The 26,720-nt window shown below is 39.8% G+C and overlaps 1 protein-coding gene and 1 long non-coding RNA gene across 31 annotated transcripts; one reads left to right on the top strand and one right to left on the bottom strand.

Annotated features, from left to right (window-relative positions):
• Positions 1 to 26,179, top strand: SRRM1 (serine and arginine repetitive matrix 1). 30 transcript variants are annotated; one of them, XM_083454953.1, is made up of 21 exons: positions 129 to 329; positions 5,212 to 5,301; positions 6,065 to 6,187; positions 6,489 to 6,616; positions 7,142 to 7,190; positions 7,509 to 7,652; positions 8,385 to 8,555; positions 9,971 to 10,083; positions 10,601 to 10,801; positions 11,306 to 11,506; positions 12,361 to 12,480; positions 14,431 to 14,702; positions 15,896 to 15,976; positions 16,547 to 16,633; positions 18,804 to 18,948; positions 19,289 to 19,330; positions 21,042 to 21,146; positions 21,910 to 22,368; positions 23,439 to 23,634; positions 23,989 to 24,171; positions 25,208 to 26,179. In XM_083454953.1, exons 7-21 carry the CDS (start codon positions 8,400 to 8,402, stop codon positions 25,310 to 25,312), a joined length of 2,466 nt encoding a protein of 821 aa, XP_083311079.1. In that variant the 5' UTR covers positions 129 to 329; positions 5,212 to 5,301; positions 6,065 to 6,187; positions 6,489 to 6,616; positions 7,142 to 7,190; positions 7,509 to 7,652; positions 8,385 to 8,399; the 3' UTR covers positions 25,313 to 26,179. The 30 variants fall into 30 exon arrangements, with proteins under 30 accessions (XP_083311095.1, XP_083311077.1, XP_083311083.1 ...); XM_083454961.1 differs by having other exon boundaries at positions 25,916 to 26,179; XM_083454951.1 differs by lacking the exon at positions 7,142 to 7,190 and having other exon boundaries at positions 14 to 329.
• Positions 14,700 to 24,065, bottom strand: LOC310684922. The gene is made up of 3 exons (XR_014514969.1): positions 21,531 to 24,065; positions 15,842 to 21,298; positions 14,700 to 15,777 (listed from the first exon to the last, which is right to left on the bottom strand). It is a non-coding gene; the product is annotated as an uncharacterized lncRNA (long non-coding RNA).
• Positions 26,180 to 26,720: the final 541 nt, after the last annotated feature.

The raw sequence follows: 26,720 nt of genomic DNA on the forward strand, positions 1-26,720 counted from the left end.
TGCCGGTTAAAACAAGAGGCAATCGTTGGCTGAGCTGCCCGTCTCTCTCTTTTTCACTCGCTTTCCCCTCCCCCCGGGCCCGCCTCTTTTTCCCCCGAAGGTGTCACGGGACTCCGCCCGCCCACCGCTTTCCCTCCCCTGATTCCCGCGCGAAGTGACGAGATTGGCGACGGCAGGGAGGATGATTCACTAAGCCAAAGGAGGGAGGTGAGGGGGCAGCGGCGAAGGACGGGCTCTCGCGCTTCTGCCGCGCGGTGCATGTCGGGAGACGGAGCAGCGCTCTCTGCGGCCAGGCAGGAGGAGTCAAGATGGACGCGGGATTCTTCCGCGTAAGTGCTGAGGCCGGGGTGAAAAGCAACGGCGGCGGCAGGGACGGGGAAGAGGCGGCGGCTGCAGGGAGGGTGGCGTAGGGGGTCTCCCGTGTCCTCTGTCCCCGGACCCCCGCCTGACGCGAGCCAGGCCGGCCCTTTCTCTTCCCCTCCCCGTGTGTGGAGCCGAGGCGGAGAAAATGGCGGCGGCGCGCGGCTCCTTTCCAGCGCGAGGCAGAAACGCGAAGGTGGGGGGCGAACGGAGGGGGGATTCTTCCTCCTCACGCGCTGCCCCCCTTTTTTGTCCATTCTGTCTGCCTCTTTATTCCTCCTCATCCGCCCCCGAAGCCGTCGTTCTTCTCGTGGGTTTTCCTTTTTGTCTCCGCTGCTGCGAAGCCGTCGCCCGCCGACAGGAAGAAGGAAGCGAAGGGCCCCGAGGCGCCTGGGCCTCCCCGCACCTTTTAAATTAACTCATCCCACATGCACCCTAAACCTGCACCCTTAGGTTTAGTTCTCGGTGGTATTAATAATCGTCCCTTCCTCCATTAATAGCTTTGAGGACGAATCGCCCCTTTCATTCTGATATACACGGTTGGTCAATACGTTTCTGAAGCCTCAATATCCAGCCTATTCCCTCGTTTACCTCCCTCATCTCCTTCCTCCCCACCCCCGCCCAAAGCCCACCCTGCTTTTGTTTGGTCGATTTTGGGAAGCTGCCTTTGCTTTTTATGCACTTTTTATTTTTGTGGACTAGATAGAACTTGTTTTGTTAGACTCATAAATAGGAAGAGTTAAGATAGATATGGAAACCATTGCATACATTTAAGTACAGTATACGAATGTGTACATTTTTTGCTCTGGATTAGCAGTGCAGAACAAGCGGCTTTCCAGATGTTGCTGGATTCCAGCTCCCACCGTTTTTGACCATTGACCATGCTGGCAGATGTTGATGGGAGCTAAAGTCTGATAACATTTGTAGGGCCACAAGTTCCTCACCCCTGCTTTTGAAATATATAAAAAAATTGTCCAGTAGCACCTTAGAGACCAACTAAGTTTGGTATAAGCTTTTGTGTGCATTCTTCAGATCTGAAGAAGTGTGCATGCACATGAAAGCTTATACCAAGAACAAACTTAGTTGGTCTCTAAGATGCTACTGGACAGTTTTTTATATATATTTCGACTGCGTCAGACCAACACAGCTACCTACTTGAATCTAAATCCCTGCTCTGTAGTCTCTGCTAATCATACTTATTGTAGATGCTTATTGTACACACATATGTACATCTGCATACCTAATTTTCACAAGCTTATTGAAAACCCATGCATCTAAATGGGGATGGTGGTAATAGGGCCAAAAATTATGTGAAGTGAAAGAGATATCTGTAAATGTCCTGTGCGTAACTCAGTTAAGAGACACAAGCACAGTACTTTGGTAGTAACAAAACACTACTTTAACATATTTAGTCTGAGGAAATCCCTAATCTTGATTCAGGACCAAAATGCAAGTCCATTTTTTAAAATCCAGGTGATAATTCCACTATGCAGCAGCAGATGAGTGCCCTTTCTGTTATTCCTGTGTTGCAAGAGAACAGACAAAACACAAGTATACAAATGTGTGGGGTAAACTTTTTTGCTTTAGTTTGTCTTTTTGGTGAGCAGTGGAAGGTTTGTGTAATATGCATCCAAATCAGTTGTTTTCAGATTTGAGGAGAGTCTTCCAATATCAGGTTGATTGCAGTAGAGCCTTTGAATGTGGAACCACTTCCATGCAGTTGAATTTCAGAAGCATATCAGTAGTGACTCATCTTATTGTAGAAAAATTCCAATCATCTGAAGGCTCACTACCCTGAAATCTGATATGATGAAAGCAGTATATAAACATTTCCAAAAAATGAAGAAATTTAATAAAAGTCCCCAGAAACTTTTGAAAACATTAGCATTAGGGTATAACAGCAGCCCTGTTACATAATGTTAGGTGACCAACCTGTAGTAAAGGCAGCATGAGTTTGTGGACAAACTTGAATGATGTTAAACCTGCACTGATGCCTGCTCCCCAACATGGTAAACTAGAGTAAAAAAATATCCTAAGGTATTGTTGTATGCGTACTACAGTACATTATAGAAGCTCTAATACTACATCATCATCATGAATATTATATTTATATCCTGCCTTTATTCCACAGAGCTCAAGGTAGCATGTGTGGCTCTGTTCATTTATACTTACAACAACCCTGTGAGCTCAGCTTAAGCTGAGAGATGGTGACTGGCCCAAGGTCAGCCAGTGAATTTCATGGCTGAGTTGGAATTTTATCCCAGATTCCCAGTCCCTAGGCCGACACTATTCACTGACTCTCTTTGGACTTTGTGATATTCTTACACTGTCCTTAGATGGTGTTAGAATCTTGGTCTCTACTAGTAAACTTTTTTGTTCTACCTTTTGAGGTGTTAAAGGCATTCTGGTGCTAGGTTTGAGGAGTCAGTCAGTTGTCTGATCAAATATTGTCAAACTGACCAGGTACTTGACCACTGATTCTTTGGCCATAATCAAATACAGTATTACACAACAGTGTTCTTATTGTGTAAGTGGCAGTCGGTGTTTTAGTGCATCATGAGGTCAATTTGATAGTGGTTACTTTCAAGTTCTACAGGAGTCATACATGCATGGACCTTGTTGCCAGGTACCTATTGCCCTGCAGCTGTATCCACAGTCTTTCCCCTCACAAATAAAATACAGCCTCTCCTATGAAATAGATAAATAAATATATTTACACAGTGTCTGGACTGGTGAGAGAGTATTTCATTCATAAAATAAAGGAATTGTGAATATGCTTGGGAACATTTCACCCTGAGCTTTTTAGAATACCTTTTCCTTTGAAAAGAAACTCCACACGTAGAGTTCCAGACTTTTTGTTAACAAAAAGTGGAAATCATATCACAAGGAATCAGGAAAATAGCTCTTGCTTTCTAAAGAAAGCATGATAGTGGTAACACATACTTAGGGCTGGGATGCCCATTAAGTTCTAAAGAATAACTTATGTGAACGGTACAGCTTGAATCTTTGAGTGTGCACAAAATTCCTTTTTAAATGGAAAACACGTTCCAAAAAGTCCCAGAAGGTGACATGTTTTTGAGCACATTTATTGAGCACATTTTGTGAATGAAAAGTTTCCTCACCAATCCAGCTACTGTAAGCTTTTCCAATCATGTTTCATTAAGATTAAATATTTTGTTTGATAAAGAGCTTCCTTGAAATTTTGGGAACCATATCTACTTGGTGTTGTGCCCAGTATCTTTTTTTATCCTTGGATTTTTCTGCTGCTGTAATCTATCTTCTGATTGGACAGGATATTATGACCTGTTGTGTTTGGCAATTCAAGCAAACCCAGAATGTTAAAAGGAAGGTCGAAACACTCTTTTGATGATGGTTACACCTCCTAGCATTGCACAAAATATTTGCGTGGTACCTAGATGGTCACTGGTGAACGATTAATCCTTATGTCCTAGTCTGAGATACATTTTGCTAATCATAGAGCAACATACCAGAGCACCTGGTAATAATAGTGGCTCTGTTCCAAGAGAGGGAATAATAAGCAGCCAGCTTTTATGTTATCTAACCACATTGTAATAAAACATCTACTCTCTGAATTAGAGTTTTTCAACAGTTACCTGTTCTGCATATAGCTTTTAAAGACATGCATGCAAGTATTGTTAGCTTCTGTGGTCTGCAAAATACTGGACTGTGGTTTGTAACCAGCGAAGTTTTGCTGAGTGTAGATTCATTGAAATTAACTGACCTAAGATTTCCATTAATTTAAATGGTTCTGAGTATGACCTAACATTGGATACAAAACTCAGTTTTTAACCCTCGCACCCACCAGACCATTGGGGTTGCTGTAAATCATAGCAGTTATTGGAAATATTTGTAAAGGCTGAACCGCTTCATACTCCATGTACATACTTGTTAGCATGTGGTCAGTTGTATTGTGGTTTTTCATCTCTTTCCTCATCCCCTTTAGTGTTTTTTTTAAATTGCATTTTACTTACTAAGGGATCCTATTATAATGAATGGAAAAGTACCCAGTGCCAATTCTTTTTTAAAAATGTGATATCAGTAAAATCTATTTTCTAATGTTTAACAAGGCATTTTGAAATGAAGCATGAGTGAAGAGACCCATTGAAATCAGTGGACATGTAATAAAACTAAGAATAATACTGGATTTTTCCCTGTATCTTTGTACACTTTAAAGGGTGTATGTGATCCCAATAGTACATGGATACTGTCAGAACATATGGTGCAAGAAAGATAAGGCTCGGTGATAATGGGATTTCTCTTTTTGGTCAGCTTTCTGTCATAGTGAATTGGTCCATTAACAGGTTTCTGAATGCAGTAGTTTCTCTTTTATTAAGAATGTGGCAAACTCTCCCATCTCCTCCTGCTGCTTCCATTTTCTATATATAAAATATCAGCATTGAATGATGTTAACCTTCTGAGTAATTCATATGAAGCTTGAATCCCCATTACTTGATAGCTCACCTGTCAAATCCTATTTATAGTCTTAAGATATTTAAAAAGCTAGTGATGTGAAATTTTTAAGTTGCTTTCTAATGTTGGCTGGAAATTATTTGAGAGATTGCTTGGCAGCTATACAGTTTTCTAAAGTTTGTGGCATGTAGGATTGCATGTGGAGATGGTAGAATTGTTGGGGCATTTTAAGGTTTAATGCCATTCTGCTGTTGAGAATTGGGTCGTGGATGGTAATAAATCTTACAGCCAAGATGAGAAAGCTGTGGCCCTCAATAAGTTAGCATCGAGAAATATCTTTGATTAGTTAAATTAGTTAACTGTATTTTATTAAATTAGTTAACTGTATTTAAAATTTACTCAGTTGTTTTATTCTTACAGGGAACTAGCGCTGAACAGGACAACCGCTTCAGCAACAAACAGAAGAAGCTACTAAAGCAACTGAAATTTGCAGAATGTCTAGAAAAGAAAGTATGTTCAGTTTGTTGTATTTGGAGAGTGATATGGAATTCTAAAAAAAAACCCACCTTAATAAATACAGAAGATGCTTTTTGCATTTAACTAACTGAGCTAAAGCTAATAGAGCATTAAGAATAACTTGTTGTCTTGCACTTTAAATAGAATAAGTTTTTAAAGCTAATGGAGAATTTATGTTGGGATACAAACACGAAGTTGTGTCATTTTTCAGTCAAGGCTTCCACCCCATTGCAAAGAACTCTAGAAAAGAACAGCAGCAGTCTTCAATCATGGTTTCTCAGGAAAACGGGGGCTGCCACTAGCTTTGTTAGATCACTAGTGGGCCCAAGCTGTTTTGGACAGTCCGTGTCCACTTGTCCCACACCTGATGTTCTAAGTGGCATGAGGCACAAGAAATGTCACGGCAAAACTAAAATGAAGAAGCATCAGGAACACACTCTTTAAGTGCACTCCTGATTCTTGCTTTGCATCACCAGCTTAAATTCAGGCATATGGTTTACCATATGGTGGTGCTTCAGTGATACTTTAAAGTGATAGAGAATGCTCTGTTTCAATGAAGTATCAAGCTAATACCTTCTACTGATAAACTAGAAAACTGTTTCCAAGCACTGCTATTGCTTGCTGTGCTTGTGTGCATTGCTATGGCATGAAAAACTTGTGGTATTTGACTGCTAGTTGGAGACCAGAAGTCTTAAGTGACTGAACAAAAGAAATGTTAGCATTAAATATAATTCATGTTTTTGGTTGATCAATATAGGTGGACATGAGCAAAGTAAACCTGGAAGTAATCAAGCCATGGATAACAAAAAGAGTAACGGAAATCCTTGGATTTGAAGATGATGTAGTAATTGAATTTATATTCAACCAGTTGGAAGTGAAGGTAATGATTTTGCTGTGGTTGTATTTACACATTTGTAAATGTATTGCATTATTATTCTGCCAAAACTGAATTTTTTCTATCAAAAACAGTTGATGGAATTAGGAGGGGTTTTGTTACAATGTATATTGTGAATAAATTCAACTTGTAAAACATTTTGTTAAGGTTGACAGTTTTAGTGAAGGTGCATAGTTTGCAAAACTGCTCAGGTGAAAAATCAGACTTACTGTGTTGATTTTGCTGTTACGTGTTAAGCTACTTTGACAGCAATTTTCTAATGATGATGTGATTTATGATTTAAAAGGCCTGAACCAAAATGGAAGTTATTCCTTGCGTCTGAAGTATAGCACCATCACCTTATTAGGTCACAGCAGAGTGAGTGTCCAATGTCGCTCTGACCAACTCCCTTGATGATGCAGTGTGTGTTTGGAGGTGAGTTGTGTAAAGTGGCCGAACCAAAGACTGACAAAGCATCCAGCAGAAAGCCATTGGGCAAAGCTTTACACTGCTCTTGAAATTGTTGTGAATTAGATCAGATTAAATGTAAAGCATAAGGTGCAGTTCTAAATTGGTAAGAGGCGTTCAGTGGAGACCTACTCTGTATAGAACTGTGGCTGTGTTCCATAGGGAAGGAGGGGTGATATATTAATTACAGTAAAAATATGCTTCAGGTTGCTAAAGACGAAACTTTATAAGTGTAAGCCACCTTCCACTGAAATTAGTGGCAAGACACCCATCTTAAGTTAATGGAACTGAATTGCACCACTGGAATACAGCTAAACAGTTACCAGTTGTGTAACATGAACTTCAAAAATGAAACTGAGTTCATGATAAACTCAGTATTTTATCTTAAACAATCTGCCACTGCATCCCAAGAGTCAGTACAGTATTTTCTCTGAACTAATGGCAGAAATGTTCTTGTGCTAATATACATTATGCTCAATCTTTCTTCCAAAGAATTCATCTTTATGATTTGACTGAACAGTTGACATTTCAACTGAGAAAGGTATTGCTGTTTTAAAAAAAGGTCATGGTGTATTTTGAATGTAAGATTTTATTTGTTAAAACAGCCATATTTGGAATCGTTTATGTACTTGCATAGAAATCGTAACTGGGGAGGAAAATTTAAGGGATCAGCTAAATAAAGTAAGAATGTATAATGGGAAGTAGCTTGCTAACATGTATTAGTGTAATAAAACCTAGATATTCAGTTTTAGTTCCCCTTTGTACAAAGCATGATTTAAACTTTAGAATTAAAAAAAACAATTTTTTTCTTTTTTGTGGTTGTGTACTCATTATTGCTTGTTCGTCTTTTGCAATTTAGATAAATGATATAACATTAAACTCAAGGTGGTTGAGTTGCAGTAGGGAGTCGGAAGCAAGCCAAGGGAACATCTTTCTCTACAGGGGACTTGGCGATTCCAAACCCCCCAAAGTTCCAAGAAGAAACTGAAGACACCTGGAATCTGTACTTGCTTTGTGCTGTTGAGCTGTGCTTGTTATATGGACCTTGTTGCTTTGACCAACAATGTTAGAAATAAAGTGCCCACTTATACTGTGAGCCAAACTTGACCTCTTAATCCTTTGTGGGCATTGCATAAATGTCATAAAAACCAGATATGGCAGCTTTCTTTCCATAAATGTGTCAGTGAAGGCTTAGTCTAGTTTGCTGATGAAAGTAAGAGAATGCATGCATAAATTTTTGTTCAGTTTTCACAGCAGGACACAGCAGGGTTATTGTAGATGATGATTCTGTAATGTTAAATAAGTGTACAGCTTCTGTCCATTGTACGGATCACAGTAAACAAAAACAAAACAAAAAAAAGATTTTCAAGCAGCAGTACCAAAGACTATTGGGGAAGAATGTTTAGAAAGTTAACTACAAAGAAACTTATATTAACTATTATGATGCTGCTATACTAAATTCATGCCCCAGAGCTGTAGCGGCTGCAGAGACCAAAATGCTTATGAAATCCACAAAGGATTAACAGGCCATTTTGAATGTAAATGGTATGACGAGAGAAAATTGGTAAACTGTTAGGACTATGTTACTGAGCAACTTTTAGGGCAAGTTTTTAAAACTAGTAATGAGCTTAATATACTGTAGCCCCATGGTAGAAGATTGTGAAAATTAAAATGGCTTATCTGAGTTTGTTTTTTTCAAATAACCTGTATTTCTTCCTGTCACATCTCTTTGCAGAATCCAGATTCCAAAATGATGCAAATCAACCTGACTGGGTTCTTGAATGGGAAAAATGCTAGAGAGTTCATGGGAGAACTGTGGCCACTACTGTTAAGTGCACAAGAAAACATTGCTGGTATTCCATCTGCTTTCCTGGAGCTGAAGAAAGAAGAAATAAAACAGAGACAGGTAAATTTCAACAATGCTAGTTGATGGGTTCAAATCCCTATTCAAATATGAACTTGTAAAATGTCTCTGGACAAACCACAGAGCATCTTCTGTAAATTGGGAATTTTCTAGATCAAAAGCAGGGCTTGAACAAAAACAGGAATTGAACAGAAACTGTGTTAACTCTAAATATTAAGAGTGAGAGCCCTAACGATAACTATTCATAAGTAAGTTCTTTTGAATTTAGTTGGGCTTACTCCCAGGTAAGCTGGGTTAGAATTGCAGCCTAAGTGTAATATTAATACAATAATCAGTACAAGTTTAAAACTATTCAGCTCACCAACTCTGTTACATGGTGAACAGTTATTTCCTTTTACAGAAAGATGAGTTCTTGTGAGTGTTTGTTTTATTAAAGGTGTGAGTACGAAAGATCACGTGTGGAAATGTGAACATGGTATCGATTTGTACACGTAATTGGTGTTCCCTGCAAAAAGGGGGTCAAATAATCTGCTGTGTACAGTAAGCCCACAACCTATGCACATTTAACTTGTGTGCAGTCAGCTTTATGTGCATGGCAAATAATAATAAAAATGGGGCGGGGTTCTGGGAAAAATGTATTTGAATCATTGAACCCATTGTGTTTTGACTAGACATGACTTTGGATTTAGGTGTGATGCCCAGAACATAACTCCAGTGAAAGTTGTGGACTTGGTGTCGTGCTCACTTCTACTCTGAAGAATGACTCCTTTTTGAGTTTCTGCACTCAAGGCACTTATTTTTTAGCTCCCAGAATTGCATGGTATTTAACTATTTAGAAAGAGCAACAATGGCAAACACCCTTCTCAGGTTCAGAGTGTGGCATGGCTCATCACATTATATCTATCTTCAGTTTTCTGAAGGCATTAAAAGCTCAAGTTCTGCTACCCCAAGTGTTTGGAATAATAAATCAGCGTTTTACAGTGTCTGATCTTGATTGTAAATAATTTGTCCTTCCACTGTCCTACCATTGTCAGCTGTTTTCCCCAAACGCAGAACAAAGTGTGTGCAGTCTATTCTATCCTGTTAGTGCTTTAAATATTTTACATCATAGTAGCAGCATATTAATTATCAGGTGACTCTAGAAATAAAGTACACCAGAAGTTGGGCTTATACAAATGATTTTAATATTTGATATACTAATTCAGTTTAGCATTATGAGATTTTATGGTTGACGTGGGGTTTCAAAGTTAGCACCTATCCACTTACCATGCCTAACCAGCCAGTTTTAACTATGGCTTCCAGTAATCTACTGAGTGGCAGAGAAGCATTCAGAACACACTATATAAAGAACACTCTATATCGATGTGTATGGTGTTAATAATAATTCTTTCAGTGGATTCAACATTTTCTTCTCAGCCCATGCTTCTGAATTAAGGGCACATTAATGTTTATTTCAGATTGAACAGGAAAAATTGGCTTCCATGAAGAAACAAGATGAAGACAAGGATAAGAGAGACAAGGAAGATAAAGAAAATAGAGAAAAGAGGGACAGATCCCGAAGTCCTAGAAGGTATTACTTAAATGTGTGTGTGTTGTTATTTTCCAAATGACTCTTGCATGTGTTGAAGCTGTGGTAGAGCAGCTCTATTAGTTAAATTTTCCTGGGAATCTTTTAGTATTTGAAGTCTAAATGCTCTGGCTAAAGCATTTTATTTTTCCCAGTTAACAGTGCTACAAGGTATACATTTGAACCTACATTTGTGTCCATGGCCCATGTATCATCTATGCAAACTCCCAATATTAAGCTGAGATCTTCAGGATCTTTTTGCTAGAGCTATAATGTGTGCATTTGTTACTAATAAACGTTTACCCTCAACCTTGCGCTCACCAGAAGCTCACACCCAAGGATAATTAAAAAAAGATGGGTTTATTACTTGAAATGAAAGTGACAGAGTATATAAATGCTGTTTCAGACATCAAAGTTAAATCATAAGCAGGTAGCAAGAGTGAGAAGGATAATTGGACTGGACATTAATATATTTTTCAAATTCCACAAGAAACTTGAATATAAATTGACTTTGTCCTAGGCGCAAATCAAGGTCTCCTTCCCCTAGAAGACGCTCATCCCCTATCAGGAAAGAGAGAAAACACAGCCATTCCCGATCCCCACACCATAAAACAAAGAGTCGTAGTGTTACTCCTGCACCAGAAAAGAAAGAAGAGACTCCTGAGCCAGAACCTTCAATCAAAATAAAAGAAACATTGATCCAGGAGGCCACATCTACTAGGTATATCTACTTGTTGAGAAGTTTTCCTTTCCAGTTTTGTTCTCATATTACTCTGAAACATGATATTCGATGTCATGTGGAGTAGTGAATATAATTCAGAAAGCTGTAATTCTACACCAATTTTATTTAGTTATTTGTTCATCGTTCTGGCTTGCTTTCATTACTTTTTGAATACATGTTGGACATAACCTAACAATACTACAGAAATATGAAAATGTAAGATTGAACATGGGAATGGAAGGTGCTAGGAGCTTTGTCTGAGGCATAATCTACCAATCGGGAGTTGATGCTTTTGGCGTGCAAGTGCCTTAAACAAACCTCTTCTTCATAGAACACTGGACATACTGTTTTGGTTCAGAGTTCTTAGCTAACAGAAAGGGTGTCTTCTAGAATTACCTGCCATGTGTCTGTTAAGTGTTGCAGATTACACCCTTAAATTATCTAAAGTTTCCCCCCCCCTCCAATTGTAATCTCTGGTTTAATCTTCAAAATGTATTTCAACAGTGATATTTTGAAAGTCCCCAAAATTGAGCCTGTGCCAGATACCAAGGAGCCATCTCCAGAAAGAATTTCAAAGAAGGAAAGGGAGAAAGAAAAGGAAAAGAATCGTCAAAGGACTCCTTCTCGATCCAAGTCAAGGTCAAAGTCTCGCTCACGGTCTGCATCTCATTCAAGACCAAGAAGGCGTCATAGATCACGATCCAGGTTAGAGGGTTGAAAGGTGTTTTTGCCCTGCTGGGCAGCATATGTGTTCTTTCTAAGTCACATCTGCCTCATCCAGTTTGGATGAAAAAATGGTAAAGCATTCCTCCTCCTCATTGTCCTCTTATCATTTCTTAGAGTTTGGACCATTCCATGTTGTTTCTTCATGTGTGTGGTCATGGGAACAGCCTGTGATCACACCATGTCAAAACAGCCCCCACTCTTGTAAATATGAATTAGGACTTGATAGTTATCCATGCAGGGCCAGTACGGGACATAGAGAGCAACTGCTTTGCTGCTTACACACACTGGTCTCTTTCAGCTGTCGATTTGTCTTCTGTTGCCTGTGTACTGAGACTTTCCAGGGCATGCTGGGTGCTTCCAGAGAAAGACATTTTGACTGACATAGATGTGAAGAGCTCCTGCTCCTTTACTGCACTAAACACTACTTTAACCTTAGGAATAATAAACTGTTATATATTGTTGCATCAGTACTGCAGTGGCACAGGCATTCTCCATGACCATCTCAGTAGAATGCTTAGCTTTGAGGAAGGACCCTTTCTCACCATTAAGCATTCAGGTATCTGTTGTCAGCTTTCCTGCAGCAACAAAGCAATAGGGGTGCTGCTTCCAGAGGGGTAAATGGCAGTGTGTGGCCAGGTAATTACACAGGTGTTTGCAATCTTCCTGTTACACTGAGACAAAACAGAAGGCCAGTCCTACTCCAAGTTTTATAGCAGCAATATACTAAGTGAGAGTGGCTCCACTGATAAGGAACTCCCTTCAGTTGGAGAGTTGGCAAAGCTTTGGCCTTGTAAATCAATAAATTTAGTATATGAATTTTCATGAATTGATAGGTCTTACTCACCAAGAAGGCGGCCTAGCCCAAGACGACGCCCATCTCCTCGGAGAAGAACCCCGCCAAGACGCATTCCACCTCCACCCAGACACAGAAGGAGTAGATCTCCTGTGAGACGGTAAGAATCTCTAATTTAGAAGCAAGAGCCACCTGTATTTAAGGGATGTAGCAGTACTAATATTTTAGTAGCTTCAGTTTATCCCCTCCGCCCCATTCAAGCTAGGGAGATGAGAGTCAGAAACAGTCTCCTATTTGGTCTGAAACTGGTCATGAAATACTTTCCTCTTTGTGTTCACGATGAAAGATATACAGAGAAATAAGAGACTTAAATAAAAATAAGAGACTGTTTTGCCTACATCCTGACTTCCTCAGTAGGAAGAGATAAATAAATAAAATACCATGAAACTTGCATCAAGGGAAACTGAACGCTGTCATTTCTACAATTCTCCATGGCCTAAATTATTATTATTATTATTATTATTTATTATTATTATTTATTATTATTATTATTATTATTTTATTTGTACCCCGGCTGGTCAGGGTCAGGGTGGCTAACATCATAAAACTAACACAGTGTACAAAGAACATAAAAACAGGCAATCAATTAATTAAAATACATCTTAAAATTAGTTCAGAACAAATTAAAATCCGCACAGATGGCAGTCCACGGGTAAAATTGAGAGTGGTTAATATTCTCCAGGGCCAACTGTTACCACTGGTCTTATAATGGACCTGTGAGTGGGCTAGGAGGCCTCTTTAATACTTGTTCTTCTACAGAAAGAAAAGAATCAGACTGAACCCTGACTAAAGGCCTGGCGGAACAGCTCTGTCTTGCAGGCCCTGCAGAAAGATGTCAAATCCCGCAGGGCCCTGGTCTTTGTGAGAGAGCGTTCCACCAGGCCGGGGTCTCCAGAAAGTGCATTTGTTTCTGAACTATTTTTGAGACTGTACTTTCAAAGAGTCAGTGTAGGAGTTGTCAGTTGTAAAAGTAAAATGTTTTAGGATTCAAATAGATGTCTTTACTTTTATACCATTTCTTGATAAGATTGACCCTCCTAAGAAGCCTTTGCTTTCCCCGGACTGTATCTAAACATCCTAAAACATGGGGGAGCTTGTTTCGCAGTAACTTGTCCACCATCTTTCTGTGCATTTGCAGAGGATTCTGGGACATGTTTTAGGGCACATAATTTATGTTGGGCACTGATCAGACCTGTTGGACCCTGTCACCACTGCATGAATAGCAGGTACACCTGACACTGTACATTCCAGGGAAGTTGTGTAGTAGCATCCCAAATGCCTTTTTGGGAAGAGCCCCTGTTTCCTACAGAATGCCGTTTGAAAGCATTGCTCCTAAAGAATTAACATACACTCACTGCATTGCAATTCTTTTCATAGGATGCCATTATGTTGCAAAAAGTTATGTGCACAGACAAACTGACATTTGAATATTGCTTTGCAAATTTTGTGACTGGATACTGAGCACTTGGACTTTAGAAAAACTTTTGAAAATTTAACACAAGTGTAGTTGTTTAGCTTTGTGATATCACTTCCAAAGACTAAATTGCTCAGGGTAGGGTTTCTTTTTTTCAGGTTCTCAGGAATTCTGCAGCCAAAGGTGGAGTCAGCAGGTACATGATAGCAGCAGAACTGACCACAAATTGTGCCGCAGAATTCTAGAGGCCCTTCTTTAAAGTGTAATCTGAAAGAAACCTGACTGATTTAACTCTCAATACTGATGGTTTTTCCAAACATGAAAGAACAATTTTTAATCCCCTTGCATTGGGCTTTTTTGAGACAAGTTTCTTAAATGAAAGAGTCCATTTAATTCAGTCCTTTAAATAGAATACTTCTAGACCATCCAAATCCTAAACCATTTGAAACTTTTTCCATCACTAACTACTAAGTTAGGTCTGCTGGATGTGTTAAATTGAAAGTGCTATTCAACTGTTTGTGGAAATATCATAGTAGAAGCTAGTAAGATCTTTGAGAAACCAGGACAATGCAGATTGGTTACAGTGTCTTATTATGATTAGTCAGAGAATACTTGATGTCAACTTGAATTTTACAGGAGGAGACGATCGTCAGCATCTTTGTCAGGAAGTAGTTCCTCCTCCTCCTCTTCACGTTCCCGATCTCCACCAAAGAAACCACCTAAGAGAGTTGTCTCCAGCCCTCCTCGTAAGACACGTAGACTGTCACCTTCAGCAAGTCCTCCTAGGCGAAGGCACCGCCCCTCCCCACCCCTAACTCCGCCCCCAAAGCCCCGCCGATCTCCGACACCTCAGCAATCGAACCGTGCAAGAAAAGGCCGAGGCTCAGTTTCTCCCAGCAGAACCTCAGGTACAGAGAAGTAAATGAAATTTTTTACAAGCCGCTCTAATTGTGTGTATGGGGCTTCGTATAGGTCTTTAGTAGCTAATGAGTGGAGTGTCTTAAACGCCTGCCTGTCTAAAGTGGAAGGGTTGTGAAGAAAGAGATAGATAATACTAAAATGTTAGGGGGCCATCTGTGTTTTATTTTCCAGCCCAAAACCAGTCCCCTAGGCTAGACAGCCAGAAAAGGCAAGCAGTAAACTTCATGTATTGCTGGCCAGGTACATCTATAAGTTAGGCACATTACAATTGCCACACATGTAGCTCAAAAGAGAGCAGGAGTAGATACCATTCTAGACAAGAACATTTAGGTTTTGTTGCTGTAAGGACTACTTGACATGCACACCAGTAGCAGCCAGTAGCATTATTTCACATGACATCACTTCTGTGCTCCTAGATATAAGGAAAACACTTCTGTGAAATACGTCCTTTTGCATGGGCAGTTACCTGCATGAGTGGGTTGAGCACAGAGATCAACCTCAGTTGCTTCTTTTGGAGAATTGAGTTCAGTGGAAGCGTTGGTGGCAGGCTGGCAGTGTTTAGTAATTGTTTCAAAGGCTAAATAGCAGTTCATTTGCTTGTACTTTACCACACTTATGTGGTATAGTGGATATTAGAAGATTTTTAAAAATACAATCATTGTAGATTAGCCTATAATGGTGGTGGCCTCAGATGAAAGTTCTGGTTTCAAATTACAGCACAGTGGATGTGCTTGGAGCGTTTTATACACTCTCCCTCTCTCTGATTCTGTTTATAGGGAGCACTAACGAAGATTTAGCTGACAAGTTTTGGGGCTTGTTTTTAAATTTGAGTTTCTTACCTGCCCTGTCCTAGGGGCTTGGGACTGTTCGCAGTTTTATCTCATTTCATTCTTGCAGCAACTCCTATGCTGTAGTTTAGGCTGAAAGATAGTGACTTTCCTAGAGTTGAATCTGGATCTACACCAGAATGGTGGGGTTTTTTTTGGGGGGGGGGGTGAATCACATGTGCTTTGTGAAGGCTTCTAGGGCACTTAACACTACATTATAAGTTACTATATCTATCTATCATCTATCTATCTATCTATCTATCTATCTATCTATCTATCATCTATACACACACAGACACACACAATATTTTCCTGGCTGTTCCTCAGAATTCTGTTTATTTGTTTCTCTTCAGCACCCAAACGTAAAAGTATTGAAAAAAGGGAATCTCCCTCACCAGCACCGAAACCTAGAAAAGTAGAATTGTCAGAATCGGGTGAGTTCCTCAATTTATGTCTTTACATTTTTAATACGGAGTTATTTTGAGATTCTGTGATATTGGAAGTGGTTTGTGTGACTTTGGTGCATTAGGTGCCCAGTGTGTACCTTTTTATGTGAAGATGCCTCATTAAAACAAGGCTAACCATTTAAGAAGACTATAAAATGTAGCAAAAATAACCAAAAGAGTGAAAAAGCAACAGCAGTTCAAACATAATCATCTCTAGACTCTCTTGACATCCAAAGCACTGTAAAAGAACCATGTCTTAAGAAAGAGCCCTGAGATTGTGCTCTGTGAACATGAAATGTATTCCATATTGTTACTGTTAACAGAGGGAGAGCTATAGCTTTGTGGTAGAGCACCTGCCTTGCATGAGAAAAGTCCCAGCTTCAGTTGCTGGCATCCCTAGGTAGGGAGACACTGGAAAGCCACTGCCGGTCAGGGTAGACAGTCCTGATGGACCAATGGTCTGACATAAAAACACTTGTGATAAAAATACTTCCTATGAAACACACTTGTAAATATAATATTTCAATGTGTTTTTCTTTTAATTTGCACACTTTTCAGAAGAAGACAAAGGTGGTAAAATGGCAGCTGCAGATTCTGTGCAACAAAGACGGCAGTATAGAAGGCAGAACCAGCAGTCTTCATCTGGTACGGTATTTTATAGTTTTGCAGACTGAATCCTTGTAATGTATACTTGGAAATAAGCCCCCTCTTGTTTATTGGGGCCTCTTCCCAAGTAAGTGTACAAAAAAATAATAATGTCCTAATATGAGTTGTTATAAATGGCTTCTATTGCAAACCTATAATTTGGCTAAGTCACTTGGATTTATTTATGTGGACTGTTCTGGTTCTATCCAGCATTTCAGGGGTGGGGAACCTTTTCTGACCAGTGGACCAGAACTTTATCTCCCCACTTGTGGCATGCCCAGTTTGATAGGTGAGGCTGCCTACCTGTCAATCACCCGATGCCATAGTAACATCAGCTGGTGCTGTGCTTTAAAGCCCCAATTGTCAGGACTTCAAAGATTCCAAACAACTGGAGAAGGGCTTTCAGACAGCCCCGAACTACTCTGAGCCTCTGGTGTCTGGGGCTTCAAATAGTAGTGCTGGGAGGGAAACTGTTTTCCCCTCTCTGAGCAAGGCACACTACCACCCTCCCAACTGCTGGTGGAAAGGAAAAACTGGAAGCTCACTTTGAAATCCTAATTGTTCCTTTGAAGCCCCATCCTTACCTGCTGCACACCTGATGTCATATATAATGTCAGGTGCTGGGTGGTTGGCCATGGCTTCCTCAAAAGAAAGGCTAGCTGGCCAAATTCTGCCTGCAGGATGACCGTCCCCCAGCTCATGCAATTTGAAATTAGTGGCAGCCTTCATAGACTCTGTTTAAGAGGCTGGCTTTTAACCCTATAAACTTTTGCTCTGTAGGACATTGCAGTTATTAGGGTAGGGGTGAGGTGCAGTTTTCTATTGCTGAGAAAAGGCCCCTGCTAGAACAGAGAGTGGCATCTGTGGGTAAGATAGCTGAGTACACAAAATTAACAGGTGTAGGACTACAGCGGTAGTGAACCTGTAAATGTGCCATTGAATCTAATGTGCACCTTAATTTTCACGACATAATTTGGTCAGAAAAGGTGATTGTTAGATTCGAGTAAAGACGGTATTACAGCACTCAAATTTCCAGCAAACTCTGGAGGGCCACAGGCGCCCCCATTCCTGTACCTCAGGCTTATTATTTCTTAAATCATTGGTTCTTAAAAAATATGAGGTGCACTTTCCTAGAGAGTTGTAGGTGGTTTGTTGGAGCTGGTGTTAAGGTATTTGATGTTTGCCTTTAATGGCTCAAGAGAGTGCCTTATCCCCTTCTGTGATGTGTTGAGTATTAGTAGGGCATTTTTTTGTTTCCTTGGAGATCTTTCAGTAGGCATTTGAAAAGTGTATTTTGGGCTAATGTATCAGCTATAGGCGCAGTTTAGATGCAGCAATATCATAGTAATACACTGATTTATTAGTTTGAGTGCTGTGGGCATATGCTCCCCCCTACCTCCTCTCACACAGCTTATAACTGGGTTTCCCAGTTCAGCTGAAGGCTTTCATTTGAAGCACAAAGGGAGTGCATTGCTTCAGTGCTCATTTTAGAACTAATAAGCCATGGTTGGTTAGAATGAGATTGTTACATCTTAACCAGATGACAGTGATTCCCTCTCTGCTTGCATTGCTCATGGGTATGGCCCTATATTGAAATTATATTGAAATAATTTAATCTTTTCCTTTCACATCCTTAAAAACTGTTGGCTCACTGCCCTTGGGAGCTAATGGCACCTGGTTGCTTATAAAAGTAGGCTTTATGTGTGAACTGAATTCCCATTCTAGCAGGCTTAGAGAAGCCTGCTAGAAACAGCATATAATACTTATAGCTTAGATTACTTCTGTTTCCTAATATCGTTTAACATGTCAGTTTTAGAAGGACAGCCATGTGGGTGGAGTTGGGAATCCATGCAGAGAGGATGTTTGAAAACAATCCGTAAGATTATTTTTTTCAAACTCTTTAATCAGCCACAGATACATAATTGCACAAATTGATTTGTAAAGCTGCTATTAATTATTATACAGAAGTTTGCTGCATTTTGATTTTTTTTTATTCTTAGGGGTTCCTTCACAGAGTTTGATTTCCTTTTAAACTGGTTATTGAAAAAGTTTTGAAATAAAAATTAGTGGAATTTAGCTGCTTTATATAGTCATTTAAAAATAATATCATTAATTCTAAAGTCATTATTGTGTTGCATTTTAGAAACAAGAGTCTTTCATTTTCTTACAGATTCTGGTTCATCGTCATCATCTGAAGAAGAACGGCCAAAAAAGTCAAACGTAAAGAATGGTGAAGTGGGTAGACGCCGGCGACACTCGCATTCCCGTAGCCCTTCTCCATCTCCACGAAAGTGGCAGAAAGATTCTTCCCCTCGGTAACTTCCTTTGTTTTATACTGGCGTTTACTTCTAGCCATTGTGCCGTTGTTTTCTGAGCACCTTATTATATCATTTGGAGCTTGTTTTGCTTTTGTATTTTCTGCAGTCAGAACTAAATTTAGCACCTGTCCCAAACTGAGAACATGAATATGTTAATGTTTCATGTTAGCGATGTTGTTTCTGTTGTTCCACTTACTTTAATGACTTTGGCTGATTTTAATCATTAGGATTCATAATGGGAGCTTCTTGGGGCTAAGAATTGCTAATTCATCCTAGCAAGTAACTCTGGGGGATGTTTGACTTCTCAATTTTTTTCCCTCCCCTCCACTGCTGTCAGGATGCAGATGGGAAAGAGGTGGCAGTTGCCAATTGTTAAAAGGTCAGTTAGCAGGTTAATCTGCTAATTAGGATTAAGTCTTAAAGGGCTTTTTAGAAAGGTTGTATTTACTACTACGATTACTACTACTATTATTATTATTATTATTATTATTATTATTATTATTATTATTATTAACTTTAAATTTATAACACACTGTTCCGGAAAGGAGCCCAGTGTGGCTTCCATTAATCAGATAAAAACAATTCAAAGCAGCACTGTAACATATTGCTGGCAGTACTTATTGCATATTTAACATACGCCCACCATGTAAAAAATAAAGTGGGGGGATGCTAAGCCTGTGGGAGGTGGTGGTGGAGGAGGGAGCCGGGTGCACCTTAGTCTTTCCCAAGTCTGCTTTGATCACCTCTGCCACCAATTCAGCTACAAAGGAAATGAAAAATAGAATAAAGTTACAAAAATGGGATAATAAAACAAGATGACAGTCTAGCAATGCACATTTGGTGTTTTCCAAATAGATATTCAGAAATAGTTAAAATATTTATTTATTTAAAATAGAGTTTACTGTGTTGTGGAAAGCAGTAGTGTATGATGTTGTGATAAAGGTTACGTTCAGGGTTTTTTAAAAATATTTGTTTAGGATCTACTGTAAAACTGAAAGTGGATTGTTTTTATTTTGATTACATCAGCTGCATTGTTATAAATTTCTAGTTACAAAAGAAACCCCAATTCATCACAACATTGTGTACTTGTATTGAGGATTATTTTTGTACAATTTTATTTTATGTTTTGCTTCACTTTGTTCTAATATTACAGACACCCCAAGTCTCTTAGAAAGCTGTGTAATTTTTTTTCATGAAACATGGGTACTTTGGGATGTTGCCAGCTATGCACATATGTGGTGATCAGAGGATCCTAGTTCGTGGAGGGAAAGAGGCAGAAAGTAACAAAAAAAAAAAAAAAGGTGGCACAGGTGACTTGCAAAGTGAATTAATTCTCTATCACTTCCACCATATGCCTTTGAAGGGAAAGTGCTGCAGGCCAATATAACATTAGATTTATATGCATATTGAAACTGAGCTGAGCTAAAATCTTGGACAAGCCTGCTTAAATGCACTTCAGTTGTCACCTAAACAGCCTTTTCGTTGCTTCTGTACCTGTGAAATCTGTGCCTGGAAGGGGATCATTTAAGTTTTGCCAGTGCAGTTTTGCTCCTTGAGGGAATTGCATTGGTGTTGGCATACTAGCATGTGGTGGATCAGTCAGCGTTGTTGCTTTTCATACACACACCGCTGTCGTGCGCAACACAACAGGATTATATTGTAAACTAAATGAAGCATAGTTGGAGGAAACAGGGCCTGATAGTAGCAGAACACATTGTCTATGTGCCACCTTACAGCAGCATTGAAAGTGTGTCCCCAAAGACACACGTATTTGTTAGCCTGTCTGCTTAAAAATGGCTATGCTAGTTGTTAGTTGATCCTCTTTTCTTTTTTTTCAAAACTTGCCTGGTGATCCCAGGAGGCTAGGCATGTGGCATTTTTAAGCTCTGTCCTCTGTGCTTGCTGGCTACCACTAATATGACTAATAAGAGCCCGATGGTTGAGTGGCAACAATTGTTAAAGGGATTATAGCTGAAGGGCAGGATGATGTTGCCTTGGCCAGCAGTAAGCTACTTTGTGCATAGGCTGTTGTGCGTATGCTTCTTTCTCTTGGATCTGTCTTGAGCCTTTCCCCTCTCTCCTTCCATTAGTAGGAGGAGGCGCAGTCCATCGCCACTGCCTGCCAGAAGACGGCGGTCTCCTTCCCCTGCCCCTCCTCCAAGACGGCGTAGGTCACCTTCATTACCACGCCGAAGGTAATACTTGCCACTTACCTTATGAAACACACATCTCTATAAAAAGTGTGCTGTTAACTTAGAAATGGCTTTTCATCAACATTTGATACAGGCATCAATATTCATTATTTTGAATTTGGCAATAAAACTATTGATGCTTCTTAATGCTGTATCTATATACAGTGGTACCTCAGGTTACATACGCTTCAGGTTACAGACTCTGCTAAGCCAGAAATAATACCTCAGGTTAAGAACTTTGCTTCAGGATGAGAACAGAAATCGTGCTGCGGCGGCGCGGCAGCAGCAGGAGGCACCATTAGCTGAAGTGGTGCTTCAGGTTAAGAACAATTTCAGGTTAAGAACCGGACCTCCAGAACAAATTAAGTACTTAACCCGAGGTACCACTGTATTTACTTTAGTTTAAACTTTTAAGCGACCAATGGTTTCAATAAAGTTTATAAAAGATTAAAACAATAAATCAGCTGAAACAGCCCACAAATACGATCACAATTAAAGGTTAGAGATGACATCCAACGGTATCTGTTTGTGATTGGAACAGTGGTTTACAAAGATTATTTCAATAGGCATATTTAAATAAAAAAAGATAGTGAAAATGTTATAGAACATTTAGAAAAATTGTATAAATTAGCAGGAGGTATTGCTTTCTAATTATGCAGTGGCATTTACAGGCAATTATAGCGAAGTAAAACTGTTCACACAGTTATCTATTATTTGGAAACACCTTCATGTACTCCTTAAATTACTTTGCATATTTGTTTCTAAGGTCTCCATCACCACCACCTCGCCGGCACTCTCCCACACCCAGAAGATACTCTCCTCCAATACAAAGAAGATACTCTCCTTCACCCCCTCCAAAGAGAAGGACGGCTTCTCCTCCTCCCAAACGAAGGGCATCTCCTTCTCCGCAGCCTAAGCTTAGAGTCTCCCGTTCTCCACCACCAAAACAAAGAAGTTCTCCACCCCCAAAGAGACGCTCACCATCAATATCTTCCAAGCACAGGAAAGGATCTCCGCCCAGCAGGTCCAACCGCGAAGCCCGTTCCCCTCTGCAGAACAAACGGCACTCTCCTTCGCCACAGCCTAGGCCTTCCCGTCCTTCTGCAAGTCCCCCGCTGCTGCGCCGGGGACCTTCATCTTCTCCCCAGCGAAGGCATTCTCCATCACCAAGCACCAGGCCCATCAGAAGAGTCTCGAGAACCCCAGAGCCGAAAAAGTCTAAGAAGTGAGTAATTCATTGGCAGCCAAAGGGCTGCTTTTGATATTTTAAAAGCAGTTTGGATAGGCCACTAAGGAATTTCTGAGAATATTACCAACCCTGAGGTGTATTGCGTAATTTCCCTACCAAATACCAACTTGTCTGATAGGACGTAGACATGAAATTTCATGACAGAACACTGGAGAAGACCCATTGAAATTAATGGACTTAAGTTGGTCATGTTCGTTAATTTGAGTGGATCTTCTCAGACTGACTCCTGTTGGATACAGTGCATTTCTATCATCTGTTCCATCAGTGGTTATTTATTTGTAACAAAATCTTAAAAGAATATAAATTCTTAATGGATCCTACAGTCAACTGTAGCATACTTGATTCCAGTCAAATATTAAAACATGTTTGGGAATATGTTGGTTTCTGACCATACCTTGGTGACAAAAAAATGGGAGGAAACTCCAAGAACTTCTGGTATAAGAGCAAATAAAATAAATGAATAATTAGAGCAATGGAGTAAATTAAATATACTGGAATTTTTAAAAAATAGAAATGAAAACTTGGAGGTTATTTAAAGGGTACATAAAAGTTTGACTAAATATTGATAGTTTTAAAAATAAATCTTTATTAAATTTTAACCAACATAAGAAAAAAAATTCAGCTGTCAAAACAATATAGTTTTGATTTAAGAGTATCCCTCTGGGAAAGATCATGATTTATTATGTACATATATTTATGTACCATTTCAGTATTTCCTTTTTTTAAAAATAAAATCCTACAAACCATACAGATGTCACAAGGGACCTCTGTCCACACGAGATAAAAATGTACAAATTGGTTGTGACATTAAAATTCAAATGAATTGTTTTAGAGCTGTAATAAACATAAAAAAGAGATTTCATTTGGAAAGCCATGAAAGGATACATCTTGGAAAAATGGAAGGGGGGCTTGAAGTTTCAGTTGTAGGATAAAGTCTGCACTTAGAGAATATTTAAACTAAACTTGTGTATTTGCATATTCAATTGAATTGCGTCCTTCTTAGCATGGAAATCAAGATTTATTTATTTTTTACCTCTTTTCCTAAGGGTTTCCACACCAAGTCCACATTCTGTGAGAAGGGGATCTTCATCCAGGTCTGTTTCAGGATCTCCTGAGCCACCTCCTAAGAAACATCCAGTGCCTCCATCTCCTGCTCGATCTCGATCGCCTTCTGCTCACTGGTCGCCACCAGCACCTGCAAAGAAGGCTAAAAGTCCTACACCAAGTCCATCACCAGTAAGGGTGTGTATCTTCCAGTGCAACTGTGATGGCCACCTCTCGATTCATGCATGTGATTTAATCAACCATCCTCTTGCACTGACCGAAACAATGTTTGCTGGGTCTAATGCAGCTGTGAATCTCTACCAAGCTAGACTGACAGTTACTTTATTATTGGATTCCTACTGATTTAATTTCAAACGCGAAAGCTTGTATTTTTGCCAGTATACAGGCAAGTGATCATTGTCAGGAAGTTGTCTAGGAATGTATTGCTTTGTGGTGTATGTTCAAATTCACATTATTTAAAACATTTATATGCAGGCTTTCCATAAATAGAGCAAAGCGAACACTCACAAAACAATTTGCTTAACATTACAGAATTCTGATCAGGAAGGGGGTAGCAAGAAGAAGAAGAAAAAGAAGGATAAGAAGCATAAAAAGGATAAAAAGCACAAGAAGCATAAGAAGCATAAGAAAGAGAAGGCTGCAGTTGCTGCTGCAATGACTGTTTTTACCACGTCTGCACAGGAAGACCAGGAGAAAAATACGGAGCCCCAAAAGGTGAATATTTGATCAAAACATTTATAAACCACTTTTCTATATTCCATGTGGTGGGTTGGAAACTGACTGGCAATGGTTCAAATATTAAGGGTCCAGGAATCAGATTACAAACTATTATAGAACGGCACACAAAGCTTGCATTCTTCCTTGTACAGTTCAAGAATACCTTTGTTTGAATATACCCACGAGCTGTGTACTCCAGGCATTTGCAGGCTGTGGTCTTGCATGGGATCAGCTTTTTGCCGTATTTGGCATCCTGAGAACCTTTGTCTTAAGGAGGCATAGTTCTGGCCTGCGTGAGGCTCTTACATGGAAAAGGGCCAGCAACGCAAGAGACCAAGGCTGGGGCTTGAGCTGCTGTTCTCAGGCTTCCTTTCACTACTGTCCATCTACTCTCTCTCAGTTGTCAGTATTGAAACATGATAAGCTGTGATGAGAGAACCTGGAAAGGAGGAACCTATGATCTTCCCAGCAAGTGTAGCTGCTGTCCCAGGGAAGGAGATGGCATGTTTTCATACTAGCAGTACAGAATGGAGGGAGGTTGTTTGGCATCCTTGCTAGAGGCACACCAGAATGCAGGCAAGGCCTAGTAATACACCGTGGGGCTCTGTACCATGAGAATGAAGCCCTGCTTGTTTGACCTTTGTAAAGCAGAAGTGGAGAGCCTGTGACATTCAAGATGTTGTGGAACTCTTGCTCTCATCTGTCCTGGTCAACATAGCCAGTTGTCAGGGATTTTGGGAATTGTAGCCCTACAACATCTGGTAGGTCAGAGATCCTCCATCCCTGTTTTAAAGGCAATACGCAAAAAAGATTGTGTTTCACCAAAATCTGTGTGATACTTATTAATACTTCTTTCCATTTTATATATAGCTCCAGTGTCTAAAACTAGAATTCCTAATGTTGATAGTGTTAGTCTAAAAAACTTAGGAATTTTGCTGTTTGTATCATGCAAGTTTCTGCTCTTTGGCCAAATCTAATTCAGGCTCATATTCTGTGACTATAGAAGTAATTGCTGACTTTCCATTGCGTTAAGGAGACTGAGAGTGAAGCAGAAGATAACCTGGATGACTTGGAAAAGCATCTGCGTGAGAAGGCTCTGAGGTCAATGAGGAAGGCGCAAGCGTCTCCACCATCTTAGGCTGAAGCAGCATTTGATATAATGTACATTTTGTTTGGTTTGTACTCAGACTTCAATTTCAAATTGCTAAAATGTGTTTGAGCTTTAGACTTTAACATTGGTTGTAATAATTGCTAGGTTGAAGTTCATGTTTAAAAAAAGGCATGGATCTTCATTACAAAAAAGCATTCACGGTGTACTAGTGACCTCCTTCAACAGTTGACATGGTTTCACTAGAAGTTTCTTATGCAGTAAGGAATTCTCTCCCTCCCCTTCCCTTCAAGGGTTTTAAAACGAAGCTTACAGATCCCACAGTTCCTCTAAAATGCCGTTGTACAAATGCTTATGGAGTTTCTAATCTGATTTCTTGCCCTAGGCCATTTGTGGTCTGTTCAGTTATCAAAGAAATTGCATAGAAACACTTGCAAATTCTCAGATTTCTCTGTTTGCCTGTATTGTCTATGCTTAAAACCGGGATTAGTATTTGAGGACGGTATCTACATGGTAACCTGCTGCTCTTGCCAGTGGGTTTTATAATGATGTTTATCTGGAATGCTGGAATTTAATTTGTTGTTGTTTTTTCTCTTTCCCGCCCCCTCCCTCTTTGTTTTCTTTTTAAATTAGTTTCCATAATCGGCAATCTCAGCAGAGTTTGGCATACAGTTTTGTTCTGTGAAATGTTGTTGTTGCCCCATTCATAGTTTTTTTTTGGTCTTGTTGCGGTCCTTTGGAATAGTGTGAAACTTTCAGAGCTGTGATCTCTGAAAGCCTGAAGGGCCTGAACTTTGGATATTGTCATGTTCTCACTGGGGTTTTTTGTTTTTTTAAAAAACTAAAGCTATTATAAAGCTTGTGGATTAAACAAAATAAATTTCTAAATTTAAAGGATCTTGGTGATTTATGTATGTAATTTCTCCCCACTCAAAATTCAAGTAAACAAATTTGCTTATTTTGCAGAAAAGTGTGTGGTTCTAATCTTGTTCACTGAGCTAAAAACTTCCCCGAAGGTCCTAAAGTGCAGGGGTGGGGAACCCGTGGCTCTCCAAATGTTGTTGCACTCCCAACTCACATCAGACACAGGCAGCAGAGCCTGTGGCCAGGAATGATAGGGGAAATCTCTGCAGGGCCCAGCACCATTTTGCCTTCATACAGTGGAGCCTTTTGCAGATGCTGCCTCTGGTCTAGAGCACTAGAGTTTCATTGAGTGTGGGTATTGCCCCTCTAACAGAGGGGCACCTTCAGATGCATACCATTTTCCATGAGCAGAATTTCCTCTCTATCCAGTGGGCAGTTCCTCTTCACAACAATCAGAGCTAGAAACATGCCACTGTTTTAAAATTCACAGGCAGGAAGAGTTCTTTGAAGAGAATTCATTCAGGCTCTTCCCCACCCCATCACTTCTCTATTACCATAGCTCTGCCATTTTCCT

The sequence above is a fragment of the Podarcis tiliguerta genome, assembly GCF_965153285.1.
Source record: "Podarcis tiliguerta genome assembly, chromosome: 8".
Taxonomy (NCBI): Eukaryota; Metazoa; Chordata; class Lepidosauria; order Squamata; family Lacertidae; genus Podarcis; species Podarcis tiliguerta.

Coding starts and splice junctions, on each gene's coding strand:
- SRRM1 (XM_083454947.1), top strand. CDS start 309: ATGGACGCGGGATTCTTCCGC. Junction 15,977..16,546: donor AGTAGAATTGTCAGAATCGG/GTGAGTTCCTCA, acceptor CACACTTTTCAG/AAGAAGACAAAGGTGGTAAA. Junction 23,635..23,988: donor CAAGTCCATCACCAGTAAGG/GTGTGTATCTTC, acceptor TTAACATTACAG/AATTCTGATCAGGAAGGGGG.